Below are 20,183 nucleotides of genomic sequence, written 5' to 3'. Positions count from 1 at the left end.
CATCATCTTTAACTTCTCCAGCTCAAATTCTCCTTTCCTCTGCCTCTCTCTCTCTTCTCGCTCCCATTGCCTCTCTTTCTCTTCTCGCTCCAACTGTCTTTCTAACTGCTTCTCTTCGTGTTCTAACTGCCGTACCCGGAACTTGTGCTCGAGTCTCAGTTTTTCAAGCTGCACCTGTACCGCGTCTCCAGCAGGTTTTTCAATAGACACCATCTCCAGCTCCCCTTGGGGAAACACACCTTTAGATACATAGTGCTCTACGATAGCTCTGTGTATCTCCTCTCTCCTCATTGTCGACTTCTCCTTAACAAGATTCAACCATTTGGCTACAGCTGCCAATTCCGCTTTCCTGGCATCCTCTAATGCCTCCAAGGTCGGCGCCTTTATAAATTCCTCAATCTCCATTTCTGCTGTTTGTCTTCTCTTTCTTTCGGGAATTTTAACCCAATCAATTTACTCCGTCCCAAATTTAGCGTTCAAAATCGTGGACGAGAACCCCACTTATGTTACGTACCCCGTAACTGGGTTGCCAAACCAGCAGAAATGGATCACTCAGTTGGAGTCTGGATTACTAGAACTAAGAAAGTTTTATTAAAGAAACAAGCAACACAGTACTCTAATCAAAAGGATAATAAATGCAACAGTTCAGCAATGATAAACACACATGTACACAGAATTAGGATAACAGGATCAATCAAGCTCTATTGTCGTCTAGGGGTAAATGACCAGTTTCAAAGTGACGCAAAGTTCAGTTCAATTGAGTTCAGTTCAGTTCAGTTCAGTTCACAGTAATCACTGCCGTGGGAGATGGACAGTGGGGGGGAAGGAGAGAGAGAGCCAAAACGAATGAATATTCAAACGGCTTCCACACAGACCTTCGATATTCTTCGCAGTCAGCTTTTGGGCGAGCCCCTTGTGATGTCCTCTGAGGTCACCGACCGTGACCCCTCCGTTTCCAGATACGATCGTTTCTCTGCGGTGAACCTGGCACCCAGGCAAGGGCGGACACACACCAGGTTCCTGCCGATCGTACCTTTCCACCCTGTGCGTCTATGGCTTGGTCCCACGACCAGCCCTCCAAAATCTCCCACTGACTTATGGGAGGCGCACCGCTTCCAGGGTCTCGTTACCTCGTGGTGTCGTGTGTGTCTTGCCTTAGCGAACCTGTCCCTTTTTATCCCCCTGCTGGAGTATCGCCTGTCCATCACTTCAAACAGTTCAGGGTTTAAAGGGGGAGCCGATCTTGACAGCTCTCCTTCCGTTAAACTCTCCCGTCCCTTCATGAACATCTCCAAATGCTGCTCCATTGTTTCCCTTATCTCTCTTTCTCCTGAAGACAGGTGGCAGACCAACTGCTGATCCCACTGGTGCCAGCACAGGACAGCTAACATCTTAATCTATGTGTACTCTCGTCACACTCTCAACTCATGTCCTCTTGTTAGAATCTCCTCCACTCTGAATGGAAAAAGCCTATCCACGTCAACTCTATCTATCTCCCTCATAATTTTAAATACCTCTATCAAGTGTCCTCTCAACCTTCTACGCTCCAAAGAATAAAGACCTAACTTGTTCAGCCTTTCTCTGTAACTTAGGAGATGAAACCCAGGCAACATTTTACTAAATCTCCTCTGTACTCTCTCAATTTTATTGACATCTTTCCTATAATTCGGTAACCAGAACTGTACACAATACTTCAAAGTTGGCCTTACCAATGCCTTATACAATTTCAACATTACATCCCAATGCTCTGATTTATAAAGGCCAGCATACCAAAAGCTTTCTTCACCACCCTATCCACATGAGATTCCACCTTCAGGGAACTATGCACCATTATTCCTAGATCCCTCTTTTCTACTGCATTCTTCGATGCCCTACCATGTATGTCCTATTTTGATTAGTCCTACCAAAATGTAGCATCTCACATTTATCAGCATTAAGCTCCATCTGCCATCTTTCAGCCCATTCTTCTAAGTGGTCTAAATCTCTCTGCAAGCTTTGAAAACCTACTTCATTATCCACAACTCCACCTATCTTAGTATCTTAGTTTCCCTGCCCAAAATTGAGACCCTAATACAAGTGCGCTCATGTAGACAGGCCACATCATTTACATGACCAACACCAGATATGACATTACTCTGAGCTCTGTCACAGCAAGACGTAACCAAGTGGACACAGGTAATGTTCTCAAAACACCGTCTTGCCTGCTGGATAATACTGACTGCTCACTCTGGTAAATATTGTAGAATATTGCATTTCATTTTCCATATTCTATAAACTTTAGTAATATTAAGCACATGAAAACATACTTAACTCATGACCAGCCAGCATATGTGACTAACTGCATTCCCCAAATATGAAGGATAGTAATTGTTTTACTGTAGTAGAATATTTCTTCTGGAAGAGGTGCTATTTGGGATCTTAACACAAGCAAAGATAAGGTGCAGAATGGAAGAGATAGTGAAGGGAAGAGCAGAATGATAATAGAGAATGTTTCCTATGTAGTTCATGGTATCTGTGAGAAGGATTGTGTGTTACAGGAGTACAAGGAATGTTAAGTGTATGGGAGGCCATATTTACATACATTCTCAAACAACATTTATTTGAGTTTTAAAAAGTACGTAACCCTGTTCCAAAGGTGTTTTTTTGGAGTTTTAATGTTAGTGAGTAAAATCAAGTTGACTTAAATTCTCTCTGTTAATGTAACTGCTACTTACAATCTCTTGTAACAGAAGGGAAAAACCTGGATTTAAAAAGTTTGATTTGCATGACCATGGATCATTGTCAGTTGAGCGGCCCAAAACAAAGACAGCCCTTCTGCAGGCTCAGCGAAGAAAACTTCGGGAACAGGTGAAATAAAAGCATCCAAGTGCTTTTGACTCATTTCCAGCTAATTGCTTGGATGGTATTGATTGTGAAATTTTATTTAGAAAGCTAGGCCACTGAGCAATGTATTTTTGCAGAAGAATAATTTTATAGTTAAGTTTAATCTTATTTGAATTTTATAGTGTCTGCTCCCACAAAATATCTATATGCAGCAGAACTGTGTTTCCTTTAATTAGTTAAAGGTTATACATTTACAAAACTACTTTAAGCATTAATGTATTATTATTCTTCCACCTGAGTGTTCAGTATTCTTTGTAAATTGGTAAATTGATTTATTATTGTCACATTTACTGGGGTAGAGTATAAAACTTTATTTTGCATGCCACCCAATCAACATTTCATTACAACAGTGCTTGAGGTAGTATGAGGGAAAACAATACAGAATGCAGAATAAAGCACTGGTTACAGCAAAAGTGCAGGGCACGCAGATGCAAGGCCATAACAAGTAGATCGTGAGATCAAGAATCCATTTTATTGTACTAGGGGACCATCAAATAGAAAATGGGATAGAGGCTGTCCTTGAGCATGGTGGTACATGCTTTCAGGCTTTTGTATCTTTGTCTTGAATGGACAGGGGAGAAGAGAAAAAATGGCACTTTGGTGAATATCAGCAAGTTGGAGACAGTTGAAATCTGTTCTGGCTAGAAAAATGGACTTCTTTTTTGTGCTTCAGGGTCATATTTTGGAAATGCACAGTAGTAGTTCAGAGGAGGATGAAAGTGAATCATTAGCAGAGCGACCCAAAAGACACTCCAGATCATTTCAGCATTCTTCACCAAAGAAACACAAGACTTTGTCAGATAATCAACCAAACAACAGTTGTAAAGGTATTTCAAGAAAGAGAAACCATTATTTTAAAGTCTAAAGCCTTGATTTTATTGCGTTGTCAGTATTTTTGAACTATTACAGTTGCTAACACATGTATGGTTTATCATTGCCACCTGTAACAGGGAAACTATTAAATACTTCACTATGTGCATCTGTTACATGGCACATGAAATGTATTAAGCTTGCAAAGAATATTTTGCAATTAGATAAGTACTAATACTTCAAATTCAGAATACCTGCAGATATAATGTAAAATTACTTCCTCACACAGTTTCAGAGATAACACTTGTTTTAAGTCTGATTTCTTTAATACTGAAATTCTGGATAGAATTGCATTGACTGAGTAGAGATTGTCTAATATTTCAATAGTTCTATTTAATATCAGAGAATGTATACAATATACAACCTGAAATTCTTGGTCTTCACAGACATCCATGAGAACAGAAGGGTACCCCAAAGAATGAGTGACAGTAAAAACACTAGAACCCCGAAGTCCCCCTAGTCCCTCCTCTAATCACATACAGCAGCAAGCATCAACCCTTCTTCCCCCCACCTACTGTAGCAAAAAGCATCAGCGCCCACCAACCACCAAGCAAGCAATAGCAAAGCCCTTAAGAGAGACCATGATTTGCAGCACATCAAAATCTAATCACTCACCTGAAAATTTGACATGCCATAGGCTCTTTCTCTCCTTAATAAAGGGGCAGAGAGGTGTCGGGCAGAGAGGTGTCACGCAGTGAGAGGAGAGACTAACAAAACAGAGAAAAATCTTGCTGATTGTGATGTTGAAGTCTGTTGTGTCACTTTTTTTCCTGACTTCTCTGACTTGAGAATCACAACAAACTCTTTTGCCACCATTGTGTGTGTGTGTGTGTGTGTGTACTAATAAGAAAATATGAATGATTCGCCAAGTACCAAGACTGCCAACAGCCAATGTGCTGTTCACGATTTTTCGTTTTCTCCCGCGACACTTCAGTTGGTGACACCGGCATAAAATCAGCTTGTTAACAGGGCCACAGAGCCTCAGCTCTCCAAAGGCATGCTTGTCTTCTATGTCACGCCCCTGGGATATCGAAACATGGCAGATCAGAAAGCACCGGGAGCCGGAGCCATAGCTGTAATGAAGTGCAGTTTGAGTGCAGCTGCAGGTCAAGGGCACTTTAAGAACCCTGTCCACCTTGAAAAGGAAAAAAAAGAGACATTAAAGGTAGAAATTAAACTGTTTCTGTAGATGAGCTCAAAGCAGCTGCTTTCCAGCGCCATCGTAGCTCCCTCCCTTCTGTTAATCGAGCTAACAGTTTTACTCTAAATTGAGATGAGTCGGGTAAGTTGCTTTTGGCTCTACATGACTACTCCATATAGCAGACAAATCCCGTTAATGCCAATTTGTTCAATATAAATTGAGTAGGCCATACATTACGCTGTTGATGTTAACAAGAAATAGAGGGACATGAGATATAGGAGTAGGTCGATTAGTCCTATGGGCCTGCTTTGCAGTTCAATATAATCATGGGTGTCAGTCTTTAGTTCCTTCTGTGTAAAGAAGTAATTTTCCTTCAAAATATTTAGTGACTTCCCTCATATGGGCTTTTTGCGGTAGAGAATCTCACTGGTTCAGAAGGTGAAGGAGGTTGAACATGTGCCAGTCTACATTGGTGGAATTTGTGGTGAAGAGTGGCAACAGCTTTAAATTCCTGGTTGTTGTCAAATCAGATGACCTGCACTGCATCTTAGTTAACTGCATCTTGTCGTTGATGTATGAACAAATTTTGCCATTATCCTGATTGGTTGCATCATGGTATGGCAATTTGAGTCTGCAGGAACACAAGACACTGCAGATAGTATTGGGCAGAGTCCACTACATCAGAGGTGTATGCCTCTCCACCAGTGATAGTATCTACAAGAGGTGATGCCTTCAGAAGGCAACATCTATCATCAAAGATGCCCACCATCCAGGCTATGCTGTCTTTTCATAACTCCTTCGGGCAGGCGGTACAGGAGCCCCACACCACCTGGTTCAAGAACAGCTACTTGTGTATAATTTATTATTAGGTTATGTTTTTCTTATGCTGCTAATTTCTCCTCTTATGGTTAACCCACCACCTCTAGAACCACTGTTGTGAATCTTTGCTACATTCCTTTTAAAGCAAATGGAGTAGATTCCGGTTAATTGGGCCATCAGTTAATCGAGGAACCTGTTTATTTAGGGCAACTCTTAACAAAAACAAATCACGAAAATAGCTGGGATTCCCTTCATTTGTTTGGGATACCATGATGCTTAGACGACTGCTGGCAAACACTTTCTAACTAGCAACAGTTGGGTGCACACCGTGTGGCCATTAGACACTATATTGTGCTTAGAACAGTTTTTAAAAAGCGTCACTTGCTGTTTTTGTTCAAAAAGCAGTGATTTTTATCACTGATAGTTGGTGAATAATAAACAGTAAGAGGAAGGATCTCAGCCTGAAACGTCAACTGTGCTTCTTCCTAGTGATGGTGTCTGGCCTACTGTGTTCCACCAGCATTTTGTGTGTGTTGCCTGAGACAATTTGGAACCGTTTTGCTTACTCTTGTTCAGGCTTGGAGATGCCAGAAACCGCCAGGAGTGAAAATGAAACTATTTCATTACTTAAACAAGTTAGGAACTATGAAGAATTTGAAGGTATTAACAATCAATTTGAATTAAGATTTGGAGGATGCAATCATCAATAGAATTGTTTGAAGCCAGTCCACTATCTGCTCTAGGTGTCTGCGCTGATTTTGTTCATTTACAGTCAATCAAAAGAACATGTCAGTGGACACTGAATGAATTCCTCAGTTGATAACTATTAGGAACTAATACACAATTTTATGGTACTTAGAGTAGTTTTGGTAGCGTTCTAATTTGTTCTGTACTTAAGTACATAATTTGTTACTCTATTAAATGGTAGTTTGTTATTTTTATACCCTTGTAATAATTTCCATGAAACTTCAGCTAATTGGGGCAGCTAATTAATTGGTCCTGATGTGCCTCAATTAACTGTAATCCACTGTATATGTTTTTTACACAAGGAGACCAAATCTGTACGCACAGGTCCATTTTCATTAAGGCACCATGTAATTGTAATAAAATAAGGATTGAATTCTGTAATGAAGATGTGTTAGAGGTGAGGACCATTGAGGATCTGAAAGGATTTGAAAATGAGTTGCCAGAGCAAGAACCTGTCTACTCGAGTAATTTGAGATTTTGGGTATTAGGATTTTTGGCTGACCTCAAGTTTATGGACCTTGGAAGATGGGAAACTCTATTGAAGAACATTGAAATGGAAAGTGCCTTGTTAATGAAGATATGGATGTGGGATTTAGTAGTGAAAAAACAAATGGATAGTGTTTTGGAAGTGGAAGTTGGTATCCCTTGACACTCAGCTGAGAGTCACAAGAGAATATGATTTCAGATTGACTAAGCTCAGGGAAGTGATGAAGTGAGGGACTATGGAATTGGTAGGAACTGAAGGCAATAAATCAAATTTTTCATGTATCCTGTCCATACTTCACATTCATGGTAAACAATTAATTTATTTGTGAGTGCATATGTTAAACATTTTTTTTTCATTTGATCATTTTTATTCTAATCTAGACGACAGCACCTCCAGCTACTGGGGTCCAAATTAATTTACAGGTCTCCCCCGCTATCCGAAGGTACAGCGTTCCTATGAAATGGTTCGTAAGCCAGAATGGCGTAAAGTGAGCAAGCAATTACCATTTATTAATATGGGAAAAATATTTGAGCGTTCCCAGACCCAAAAAATAACCTACAAAATCATGCCAAAAAACACATTAAACCTCAAATAACAGTAACATATAGTAAAAGCAGGAATTATATGATAAATGCACAGACTATATAAAGTAGAAATACTTTTCTGCAGCACTGTCTAGCGCAGCGAAAATCTCGCGGAAGCGCTCTCAGCAAAAACACGGCGCAAGTGCTCTCAGCAGGAACACTCTCTCCAGTAACCCTTAAGCTATGAAGCTGCCAAATCATACCAAATAACACATAAAAATACACAGCCTATATAAAGTAGAAATAATGTATGTACAGTGTAGTTTCACTTACCGGAATTGGGGAGACTCCAATAAATTGCAATTTCATCACAGTTAAACACTTGCTTATACGAATAACCACCTGACGCAATCACCTCTGATCTGGGCTGACATTTACGTGCCGGGCGGCACCTAATTAATTAGCTGGTTTATTTCGGCTTTTTTCTTAAAGATGTGCTGGGTGTGTTCCGACTACTGCCGCACTGCTGCGTTCTTCGCGACAATGTATCGGTCTGCGGCCCGGAGGTTGGGGACCACTGCTTGAACTATGAAGCTGCCCTCGCCTCAGAAACCGATCAAACCACCCAAGACCACCTTTAAATTCCACTTTCGCAACACTTTCATCACCATCATCCAGTGCTTTCTGTTTCAGCTTATTAAAAAGACTGACTGATTTCTCCTTAAGTATAAGAAAACTTAACGGAGCACCACGCTTTGTACACCCATCAATCCACTCAAGCCATAGACTTTCCATTTTATCGATTATTGGATGCCGACTAAGAGAGACCACTTTGCTACGAGCAGAACCAACAGTAACATCGGCAGCTTTCAAAATTCTTTCTTTCTGTGTATAAATAGTGCGAATGGTGGACGCAGGCAAGTTCAACGCGCAGACAGTGACCATACTTCGTTCACCACGATCGAAACGCTTAATTATGTCTAGTTTTATGCTAAGTGTAACACCCTTACAAGCTCTTAGGCTTTTCCAATACCTTAGAACTCATCTTGCTAACAGATACACAAAATAAATCGAGATAAAGCACGTGTTTAAGCAATGCTGGCTAGAATGCAGTTCCGGGGGAGGAGTTTGGCTGTTCGGGCACGCACTGCCTTTTTCATAACAGTGAAAACACCTTCTATTAGCGAAAACAGGTAACTAATGCAGGTCTTTCATAACAGCGCGGCATCGTAAAGCGAACGTTCAGAAAACGAGGGCCACCTGTATATGCTTCTTTTGAACTACTTTTCTAATGAAAGTCGGTGACCCCATTCAAATAAATGGGCTGCAGTAGATAAGTCAGATTAAATCAGCACAGAAACTGGTTTTTGTCAACCATAGAATACTTGTTAATCCCAGTTGCCTCCATTCGGCCCATAACCCTCCAAACCCCCTCCCTCCATGTACCTCTTAAATGCTGCACTTGTACCTTTCTCAACCACTTCCTCCAACAGCCCATTTCAAGTACTCACTATCCACTGTAAAGAAATTACCTCTCGTATCTCTCTTAAATTTCTCCTCTCTTGTATTTGTGCCCTCTAATTTTGGACTTCTCAACCTTGGGGGAGAGTTCACCTAATCTGTAACACTCATGTCTACATAAACTTCTATGAGGTCACCCCTCATTCTCCAACAGCATGGCCAACCTTTTCCTATAACTCAGGCTGTCTAATCCTCATAGAATCCTCATAAATCTCTAATGCACTCTCTCAGATTGGCAATATCTTTCTTATAACAGGATGACCAGAACTGTACACAATACTCCAAGTGTGGCCTCACCAATGAGTTATATAATTGCAATATAACCATACTCCTAAACTTGACAAGATCAGTTGTATATGTGGATTTCTTAAGATCTGCTGTAACAGCAGTGCACCTGATTGGAGAAAGGTTAGTTTGGTTTGAAGCCCATTCATTACAAGCACTACCCTCAGTTTGCAAGGTACAGCAAGAAGAAATAATATTTATCAATTCCAATATACAAAAACAGAAAATGCTGGAAATTCAAAGCAAGTCCGGTAGCATCCATAGAGAGAGATTAATAATATTTTAGATTAATGACCTTTTATCACAGTGGTATTACTGAACCACTATTCTACTATTAATTACCAGTTCCATACTGATTTGTATACTGGTGTTTCCCTGCCTCTAACTGGTCTGATGTAATTTCAGTCACTTTTACATATAGTTATGATGCCACTGCAAACATTTCTGCACCTGCCTTCAATTCCATACATCCCCTAGTTTTCATCTACTCTAGTTACTCAATTCCAAATATTTTTGCAGGTTCTTTACTTGCTGTCTCTGTTTTAGTCTCTCAGGACACAGGAAGCGTATTCTCAAGGCTAAAGGTGCATGTACCAGCTCAAAAGATTATTTACTATCTACTCTATATGCTTTCAGTTTCAAGTCAGTGCTAATAAAACTACATTCTGATTTTGTGTGACATAAACCACACAGTTTTGGTTTTAAAAACTGAAGCAAACAGCCTCTTCTATTACTGTTATCTGTAACAGTAATCAGAGGACCAATATGAAGCACTTTGCATGCCAAGCTTGCTGGAACCAAACCATTCAGTTGTTACATGGTTTCTTCCCCTCACACCCATTCTGCAACTTGTTTTTGATATGCAAGGCAGGTGATGTCATAGTGTTTATATTAGTGGACTCATTATTTGCAAGTTAAAATTCTGACATATCCTTGGTGAATTTTAATATAGTTCATTTTAAAATTAAAATTTGACTTTGCAGGGCTAACATCCATAATGGTGTCCTTGAAACTAGTTGACATTTTTTTGCAACCATTTCACTATTGCCTTCCTAAAGAAAGAAATCTTTCACTATTACCTCTGTCTGCGCGCCCATAATAATGTGGTTAATTCTCAGCTACCCTAAAAAAAAATTGCAAATAATGAACAGGGTGGATCACTCTGTGTTAATTTAAAATTCTGAAATGACAGAGGAGCTCTGAATCCAATAACCCCTATAAAATCCTTCTCATAAACATCTGGATGATATATTAGAATTTCTTTGTTATTCTATGGGCAAAAGCCATACTCTCAAAATCAGATCTTTATCATCTAACATCCAGACTTGCATCGAAACTTGTCTATTAGCAGCAACATATGAATGCTCCCACTATTCTGGTGACAGTGGTGCACATGGGGAAGGAAGTAGTCTTGGGAATCATTGATACAGACTCAAATTCCATTTCAGTCAACAAGCATGGTCAACCTTCTATCACAATGTTTCAGTCGATGAATAGTGTGGCTCATTGGGCACATTATGAGAGGAGCATTAAGGGTAGAAAAGACGTGAAAGGTGGAGACTTCCATGCCATCCTAACACTGAACTGGCACAGCTGGCAGGCTAGACTTAGATCTTCTACTTTGGGAACCAACACAGGGAGGAAAAACCTCCAACCTCATTTTCATCAGATAATTATGGTTTATATCACTATCACCTTGCAGTAATTGTGATGACGAAGTTCTGTCTTGCACTGAGACAACCTCATTTGAAGTACAGTGGAACACTTTTGATTTTGGTTAACTACCGAGAAGGTATTGAAATTGACCAAGGCACAGCCATGATTGCAACTAAATGTGCCCTAATTGGTAGTTCGTTTGACTTAAAAATAGCATTACGAATGTGCCTTATTTAATAACTCTAGAAATTTGTAACTTTTTAGGAGTCTCAGAAAAAAGGAACAGCGTTGGTTGTGGAAGAAACTGTTCTACCCTTCTGAGTCAAAATATTTTTGAGCGTGCATTGTTAACTCAACAGGAAATAGATAAACAAGAAAATAATACAAACAATGAAAACGCAAATACACAAAGAAAATCGATTCCAGATAACAATCACAATGAACAGATGTCAAAATTACACCGGTTTTCTAAAGGTGATGATCAAGGAGATTGTTATTTCCTGGATGCCACAGAAGAAGGAAACATTGGGCGTTTTCTTAATGTAAGTAACCAATAATTACAGAAAGTAAAATCTGTAAAATGTGTCAGAAGTAGACATGCTATTTTATGTATTTCCCATTGTTACAGAAGTGGGTGATGTTTATTATGACTAAAGAAATAAAGGGAATGAGCTATGAATGAAACCATCTTGTTTAATTGTTCAAAATAAAGAAAAACACAGCAGAAGCTGGAAATCTAACACACAAAACAAAATGCTGGTAACACTCTGAAGTCAGACAGGTTCTGTGAAAAGAGAAGCAGATAAGGTGTCTAGCTCAGCGGTCCCCAACGACCGGGCCGCAAAGCATGTGCTACCGGGCCGAGAGGAAACGATATTATTTGGTGATATGAGTCAGCTGCACTTTTCCTCATTCCCTGTCATGCCACTGTGGAGCTTGAACGCACACGAGGTCATTACGCACGCGTCATCCATGTCAGCGTGGGAAGGAGATGAACTCCTTGAGCTTGCAAATGACAACGGGCTGAAAAGTATGTTTGACATAACATCTCTGCCGGTATTCTGGATCAAAGTCAAGGCGAAATATCATGAGATAGCCACGAAAGCACTGAAAACATTGTTTCCATTTCCAACATTTTTCTGCGAAGCAGTGTTTTCTGCAATGAATGCAATGAAAACTAAATTGCGGAATAGACTGGACATAAGGAACCCCTTCGAGTATCGCTGTCTCCCATCACCCCTCGATAGGACCGTCTTGTTGCAGGAAAACAAGCCCAGGGCTCCCACTAATTCAGCGATATTGGTGTGTTGATAATATGTGCTGTGTGTTTAATATCCAAACGTTACTTAAAATGTTATGATGCTATTTACTTATATAACCATATAACAATTACAGCACGGAAACAGGCCATCTCTGCCCTTCTAGTCCGTGCCGAACGCTACTCTCACCTAATCCCACCGACCTGCACTCAGCCCATAACCCTCCATTCCTTTCCTGTCCATATACCTATCCAATTTTTCTTTAAATGATAATATCGAACCTGCCCCTACCATTTCTACTGGAAGTTCATTCAACACTTACTTCAAGCTCCCCTGTCCTCCCCTGATAATTGACTTATCACTATATTCATGCAAGGAAAATATGTGCTGTGTGTTTAATATTAAATTCGTTAGATAAACCCTTTTAGAAACAAAGTTGAGTGTATTAGCCACTTATCACCTATATTCCGGTCGTGATTAACATCACCCCCCCCCCCCCACGGAACAGAATCACCAAAAACGATTTGCAGGGAAAAAAACAGCAGGTACACGCATGCGCACTGGTTCCCGCACAAGGCTTCATGTAGTCTTTCTCGGAGTAAGCGCAACATATTTGACTGCTACTCTTGTCCGTTGGCAACCCTACACCCCCGCCCCCCCCCCCCCCCCCCCGGTCGGCCGGTCCGCAAGAATATTGTCAATATTAAACCAGTCTGCAGTGCAAAACAGGTTGAGGACCCCTGGTCTAGCTGAAGATGAGGGAAAATTAGCTCCAGATTCTGGAGAAGGTTGGGAGGAGGTGGGCAGGACAAAGGAACTGTCTATAATGGACTGAGGCCAGTGTTGCTATCAATGACGATGATAGTAGTGTGATGCGTTGTGCTATTTATTTGCTGCTTCCAAATTCTGCACATGTGATACTATAAGTTCATGTTTCCAAGTTCTTTCTGAGCATCTGTACTCAGTAGAAATTGAAGATCAACATCCTCTGGTTATTGCAACTTCAGCAAAATATTGAGCTTTCCTGATCTATCTCACTTTCCTAAAACCTTTCAGTCTTGTTGCTATTGCCCTTAAAACTGGCTTTACTGCTTAATTATATTCTCAATAAATTGATTTTTTTAAAAATTTGATTCACAGTAAATGTATATTTGGCAGTGGAGTATTTTGAGACAACTCTTGGTACAACTGGCTCTGAGTTGTAGATCTAGGAAAAGCTGTTTATGGCTGCTTCAGTCTCTCATCATTCATATTGTTCATGAACTTATCCCATTCCATTTCATCAAGTATGCCATTTTAGTTATAAAATGATGGAATCAAGATCGGCTATTCTGCTGTACATAATCTTATGCCCAGCAAACTTTTGTAGCTCAATGATTTAATTTGTGCAGATAACTTGATCTACTTCCTTTATCACATCACACAAGGATGATCTGAAAGCCCAACACTGCTTCTGAGGGCTCAACCAGTCTCCCTCCACTACTACTCTCTTGTACTTCGTTGAACTCATTCTCATATTTAAGTTTCTTCAAATCAATAGTGTAGCTTTGGGATCCTACATTGGTCCAAGCTATGTCTGAAACTCTTTGAGGGTAGAACTGTCCATGTTTCAGTCCCACTGGGAACTGTCCTTCTCTTTTTCATTCACTGTAGTGGTCTTGGTTCCTGCTCACATATTGAACTTGTTTTTGTTACTTTTGAAGCCACTTTCCACCCTGCTGTCACTTCCATAAAATCTGTCTCCAACTTGTTCTTGATTTCTCTAGTAATTCTTACAACATTTTGTTTAAAAGCTTGCCTGAACTTGAAAGGATTGAAGTATTTGCACTGATAGTAGTTCCTATGTTCCATGAAATCTTATTTTCCTATTTAGCTTGTCCTGGTTTGTGTATTCTGATCTTGTATTCATTGTGTACTTGTTACAGCATAGCTGCGACCCAAATCTCATGGTGCAAAGTGTTTTTGTAGATACTCACGACAAGAATTTCCCTTGGGTGGCATTTTTTACTAATAGGTAAGTGGATTGTAATAGACAAACATATATAATGTTTATTTGTTACATGTATCAATGACAGATTTTAATAAGAACTTCAGAAAACAGCTGGCATATGGGTTCATTTATTACTCTGGACTTAAAAAGGATAATATAAAATGATTGAACTTTAATCCATATTTAACTGTTTGATCCTTGCATGAAACATCTGTTGATTGCAATTGTTTGAATGCTTTCTGAACCTGTTACGTAATTGAGGGATGTCATTGTTTGTGCCTGTTTTTGTTAGGTATATTAAAGCAGGATCAGAGTTGACATGGGACTACAAGTACTTGGTAGGAAGCACACCTGAAGAAGAAATTCCATGTTTTTGTGGATCTATCAAATGCAGAAATACCATAGTGTGATGCCATCATCCAGCTCATCTTTATGGAGTTGGGAAATGAAGATGTAATTCTCTTAAGTTTTTGAGCAAAAGGTACCTACATTCACTGGAACCAAAATAATCTCATACATCAGAATTCTGCAGACCTCACCATTTTCTTAAATTTTAGTTGGACAATTAATTGTACTTCTGTATTGTCCTGCACCGGGGCTTTTATTTTTGAATTTGAATGTTGAAGTTAAGTGAATTTATGGATCTTGCGATTATGATGAGGACTTTTATGACTTTAAAGCCTGTGCACAGAAAGATGGATTTTCTGTGTGAAACTAAAGAATTATGAGGTAATTGTGCTCAACATTAAACAACAGTAGGCTTCAGTTTTGAGATGTTACCCGATTTAAATTGTTGTAGGTTGTTTTGTCATTCCTGAGTGTTATTCATTTGATGATAAAAGAAACTGCTTGGAGATGGGAGAGGGATGGGTCCTGGGGTAAGAAGTATCTAATCCTTACACCACAGTCTAATAACCCAGTGCCAATCACTGATTTACAAAAAAAAAAACAACCAACCCTTTTGGTGAAGTGTATGCATGTTTATTATTTATGGGTCTGTACTAGTAATTTGGAAGAGGATGAGAGAAGATGGACAAATAAAGTTGTTATTAAAATTATTAATGTTAAATCAAATGTAAATGAAAATCAAAAAAGCTACCGATGCTGATAATCTGAAATTAAAAAGAGAAAATGTTGGTAACCTTCAACAGGTCAGGTAACTTCAGTGGAAAGGTTAATGCACTAAAGAGTTTCTCTCTGTTTCTCTTTCCCAATTTAAATGGAAGTCAGAAAAGATGGAGTGCCTTCAGCACATTCAACTTAAGTCCATTGTATAATATGTTTATAAGGCCGTAATGCACCATTGATGGAGGTTGCGGGTTTTTCAGGCAAACGTGGGATCAACCATCCACCATGAATCCGCTTATACAGTTGTTTTGCTGGTTTGTGGCTCTTGTCCCATTTATGAGTGCAGGAAAGCTGTGAAAGCAAGTTTGACTTTGCTGTAGGACCATAAGGTATAGGAGCAGAATTAGGCCAGTTGACCCATCAAATCTGCTCCACCTTTTCATCGTGGCTTTCAGCCCCAATGTCCTGCCTTCTCTCCACATTGCTTCATACTCTGTCTAATCAAGAATCTATCAACCTCTGCCTTAAATATAACCAATGACTTGGCCTCCACAGATACCCGTGGCAATGAATTACAGAGATTCACCGCTCTTTGGCTAAAGAAATTCCTCCTCATCCCATTATAAATGGACATCCTTCTCTTCTGAGGCTGTGTCCTCTGGTCTTCCCCCACCATAGGAACCATCCATTCCACCTCCACTCTATGGAGGTTTTTCAACTTTCAGTAGCTTTCAATGAGATCCCCTCTCATTCTTCTGAATTCCAGTGCGTAAAGGCCAAAGCAATCAAATGTTCCTCATCTGCTAAGCCTTTCAATCCCAAAATCAATTTTGTGAACCTCCTTTGAACCCTCTCCAATGTCAGCACATCCTTTCTTAATTAAGGGTAACAAAACTCCTCACTCTACTGCAAGTAAGGCCTCACCAGTGCCTTATAAAGCCTCAACTTTACATCCTTGCTTTTATATTCTAGTCCTGTTGAAATGAATGCTGATGTTATACTTGCCTCCCTCACCTCTGACCCAGCCTGCAAATTAATCTTTAGGGAATCCTGCGCAGGGACCCCCAAGTTCCTTCAGAGTTTTGAATTTTCTCTCCATTTTGAAAATAGTCTACACTTTTATTTCTTCTACCGAAGTGCATGTCCACATACTTCGTGACACTGTATTCCAACTGCCAGTTATTTGCCCATTCTCCTAATCTAATACTCATTCTACTTCCTCAACACTACCTGTCCTTCCAACTATCCTTGTATCATCCACAAACCTAGCCACAAATTCATCAATTCCATCATCCAAATCATTGACAGATAATGTAAAATGAAGCGGTCCCAACAGAGACCCCCGTGGAACACCAGCAGCCAACCAGAAAAGGGTCCCTTTAATTCCCACTCTTTACCTCCTGCCAACCAGCCACTGTCTTATCCATGCCAGTATCTTTCCTGTAATATCATGGGTTCTTAACTTGCTAAGCAGCCTCATGTGTGGCACCTTGTCACAGGCCTTATGAAAATCTGGTTCTCCTTTGTCTACCCTGCTGGTTATTTCTTCAAGGAATTCCAACAGATTTATCAGGCAAAGTTTTCCCTTAAGGAAAGACTACAGCCTATTTTATCATATGCCTCCAAGTACTCCAAACCTCATCCTTAACAATCGACTCTAACATCTTCCCAACTACAACAAGGGTATGACTAACTGGCTTATAATTTCCTTATTTTTTGCCTCCCTCCATTCTTGAAGCGTGGAGTGACATCTGTGGTTTTCAAGTACTCTGGAAACATTCCGGAATCCATTGATGCTTGAAAGATCATTGCTAATGCCTCCACAATCTCTTCAGCCGCTTCTTTCAGAATCCTGGGGTGGAGTCTATTCAGTCCAGGTGACTTATCTATAGTACCTTCAGACCTTTCAGTTTCTAAAGCACCTCCTCCCTTGTAATGGCAACTTCACACACTCCTGCCCCCGACGACGTGCTTGAATTTCCAGCATACTACTGGTGTCTTCCACAGTGAAGACTGGCGCAAAATACTTAGTAAGTCCGCCATTTTCTTGTCCCCCATTACTACCTCTCCAGCATCATTTTCCAGCGATCCAATATCTACTCTCACCTCTCTTTTACACTTCATGTATCTGAAGAAACTTTTCTATCCTTTTTAATATTATTGGCTAGCTTACCTTCATATTCCATCTTTTCCTCCTTTATGACTTTTGTATTTGCCTTCTGTTTCTTTTTAATAGCTTCCCAATCCTCTTACCCCAGTAATTTTTGCTCTATAATATGTCCTGCCTTCGGTTTTATGTTGGCTTTGACTTCTCTTGGCAGCCCATGGTCATGTCATATTGCTTTTAGAATGCTACTTCCTTGGGATGTATCTATCTTGCACCTTCTAAAGTTCTCCCAGGAACTCCAGCCATTGCTACTCTGCCATCATCCATGCCAGTGTTCCTTTCTAGTTAATTTTGGCCTGATCCTCTTTCATGCCTCTGTAGTTCCCTTTATTCCACTGTAAACTGATACATTTGAATTTAGCTTCTCCTTCTCAAATAGCAGGGTGAATCCAATCATTGTGATCACTGGTCCCAAAGAGTTCCTGTATCTTAAGCCCTCTATTTAATTCCCATTCATTGCACAACACCCAATCCAGATTAACTGATTCCCTAGTGCTGTATCACTTTGGTTTTGAGCTACCAGTTTCAAACCCAAAGAAAATATGAATAAAAAATCCAGTTTTGAAATAGCAGATATTCCTAAAGATGATTGTGTTTGTGAGAGTCTTGATGCCTCACTTTTGATTGTAATTGATTAATGCAAAGCATATCAATTTAAAATATGTATAGATGTAAATTTACAAGTAAAGGCAAATTTCAGTCATGTATTTTGATTAACTGAATGAACTGGAAAGTTGTTTTATTAAATCAGATAACTGTATTTTGTTTATTATGCATAATGTGGTGTTGACTCTTAAATGTTAAAAGATTGTTTACTGAATTTTATTTTACATTTGATTATTGCAATTGCTTTTTCTTATTTCCAGAATTAAATTAAGTGCTTGTTTGTAAAATGAATATAATTTTTCAAAAATTATGTTGCAGTGCGGATGTACAAAATTTATAGATTTAAACTTCATATAAGTGTTACACTTTACTAAACCTTTCTTAAAATTACAAAGCTTGGTATTTTATAAACAAAGTACTTCTATAAAGGTAAATAGCCTTGAGGTGTTCTAAATATGTGAATTGCATAAATTATTTTCCTAACCTGTTAATTGTAACTTCTGAGTTGTTTTTCTGGGTGCAAAGCATGGTCACAACAATGTTCCAGAAGCTCTGACATGACATACTGTTAATAATTTTACTATTTTCTATTATCTGCCTCTTCTACTAAATTATTCAGTAAACTGGAGAGAAATAGAGTATGAGCAAAACGTTTTGCAGCCATTGGACTAACTTCTGTCAACACACATCAAAGGTGCTGGTGAACGCAGCAGGCCAGGCAGCATCTCTAGGAAGAGGTGCAGTCGACGTTTCAGGCCGAGACCCTCCCCCTCCAACTTTCAAATCTCTTACTCACTCTTCCTTCAGTTAGTCCTGACGAAGGGTCTCGGCCTGAAACGTCGACTGCACCTCTTCCTAGAGATGCTGCCTGGCCTGCTGCGTTCACCAGCAACTTTGATGTGTGTTGCTTGAATTTCCAGCATCTGCAGAATTCCTGTTGTTTGGACTGACTTCTGTCTCCATTTTATATCCCTTCCTGCACCAATTCCATAAATTATTATTTTTATACATTTTTATTTGCCAATTTTCATAATTTTGACTGTTCTTTGTTTCAGATATTTGTGTGAGACTGTAAACAAATTCAATTGAATTGTTTAACCTTGTGCAATCAAAGATCCATCTGCACAAATTGTAGACATTTTCAGCTATGAATTGTATTCCTTTCTACTCTTTTTCTGGAGCAAAAAAGTTTTCTTTCAAACAGACTGATAGACATTTTAACTCCACTGAAATCATTTTGTGGCCAGTACAATGTAGTTCATGATAACACTGCATGTTGAGATACACCTTCTGTAAGTCTTTGTTGTATTTGCCTTGACTGTGATAAGTTCTGTGGCTATGATTGATTTAGGATTGTAAAGCTTATTTGAGGGGTTAAAGGTAAGTCAGATATGTGTTCGCAGTGACTATATTACTGGAGTTGCTAAAGAGAGGTACTGCCTTAATGGTAGGGATGTTGGTTTTGGCAAAAATGTGCATTTTCTCAGTGCAGAGGATTCAATGGAAGCATCATTTCAGAGTCCCTTTCTAAGGTCTACAACTTTTTTGAATGAATCATTCAATTTTCACATGTGTTGCTCCATGGACGGTCCCAAGCCTCGTTGCACAAGGATCTGTTAAGTGTTTACAGGACTTTTTTTTTTTTAATTTCAGATCTCTGGCATTGTCTGATTAATGGTGTTTATGTATGTAACATACTGTTGATCAGTGCTTAAATCTGCATTTCACCTGACAACATAAGCTTGGCACAGTTGTCCACATTCACTTCATGATGACTGTGCTGCAGCAATGTGACTGTGGATACTGGACTTCAGTTCCTCATCATGATATCTGCTCACTAACTGCGTCTTCTGGACTTGCATTATGAAGCTGTCAGACGGCCCAAGGGTCAGTGGCAGTGTTCAAAGTAAATTTGTTATCAAAGTATGTATATGTCACCATATGCTACCTTGAGATTTATTCTCTTGCAGGCATTTCAAGATAGCGCCTGTCAACATCTTCTGGATAGATCACGAAACCATACATTTTACTTTTTATGTCTTTTACATTTGTTGTTAATCTTCAATGTAACTCTGGAACTGTTGGAACCTGTGATTTGCAGTTTGAAGTTCATTTGGTTGTTCCAGCACTCTGCAGTCTCCAAGAGGATTCGGAGAGGTA

General features: G+C 39.6%; 1 protein-coding gene across 1 annotated transcript in view; it reads left to right on the top strand.

The window, feature by feature from the left end:
* LOC140199160 (histone-lysine N-methyltransferase SETDB2-like) overlaps positions 1-18,679 on the top strand; it is a 136,994-nt gene extending 118,315 nt beyond the window's left edge. The window contains 6 exon segments of the mRNA XM_072260770.1: positions 2,730-2,847; positions 3,557-3,710; positions 6,203-6,373; positions 11,198-11,475; positions 14,118-14,206; positions 14,475-18,679. Coding sequence (XP_072116871.1) covers positions 2,730-2,847; positions 3,557-3,710; positions 6,203-6,373; positions 11,198-11,475; positions 14,118-14,206; positions 14,475-14,592 — 928 coding nt within the window. The 3' untranslated portion in view covers positions 14,593-18,679.
* The last annotated feature ends 1,504 nt before the right edge of the window (positions 18,680-20,183 follow it).

The sequence above is a fragment of the Mobula birostris genome, chromosome 6 (genome assembly GCF_030028105.1).
Source record: "Mobula birostris isolate sMobBir1 chromosome 6, sMobBir1.hap1, whole genome shotgun sequence".
In the NCBI taxonomy this organism is placed as follows: Eukaryota; Metazoa; Chordata; class Chondrichthyes; order Myliobatiformes; family Myliobatidae; genus Mobula; species Mobula birostris.
This window is presented reverse-complemented; position numbering and strand designations above follow the sequence as displayed.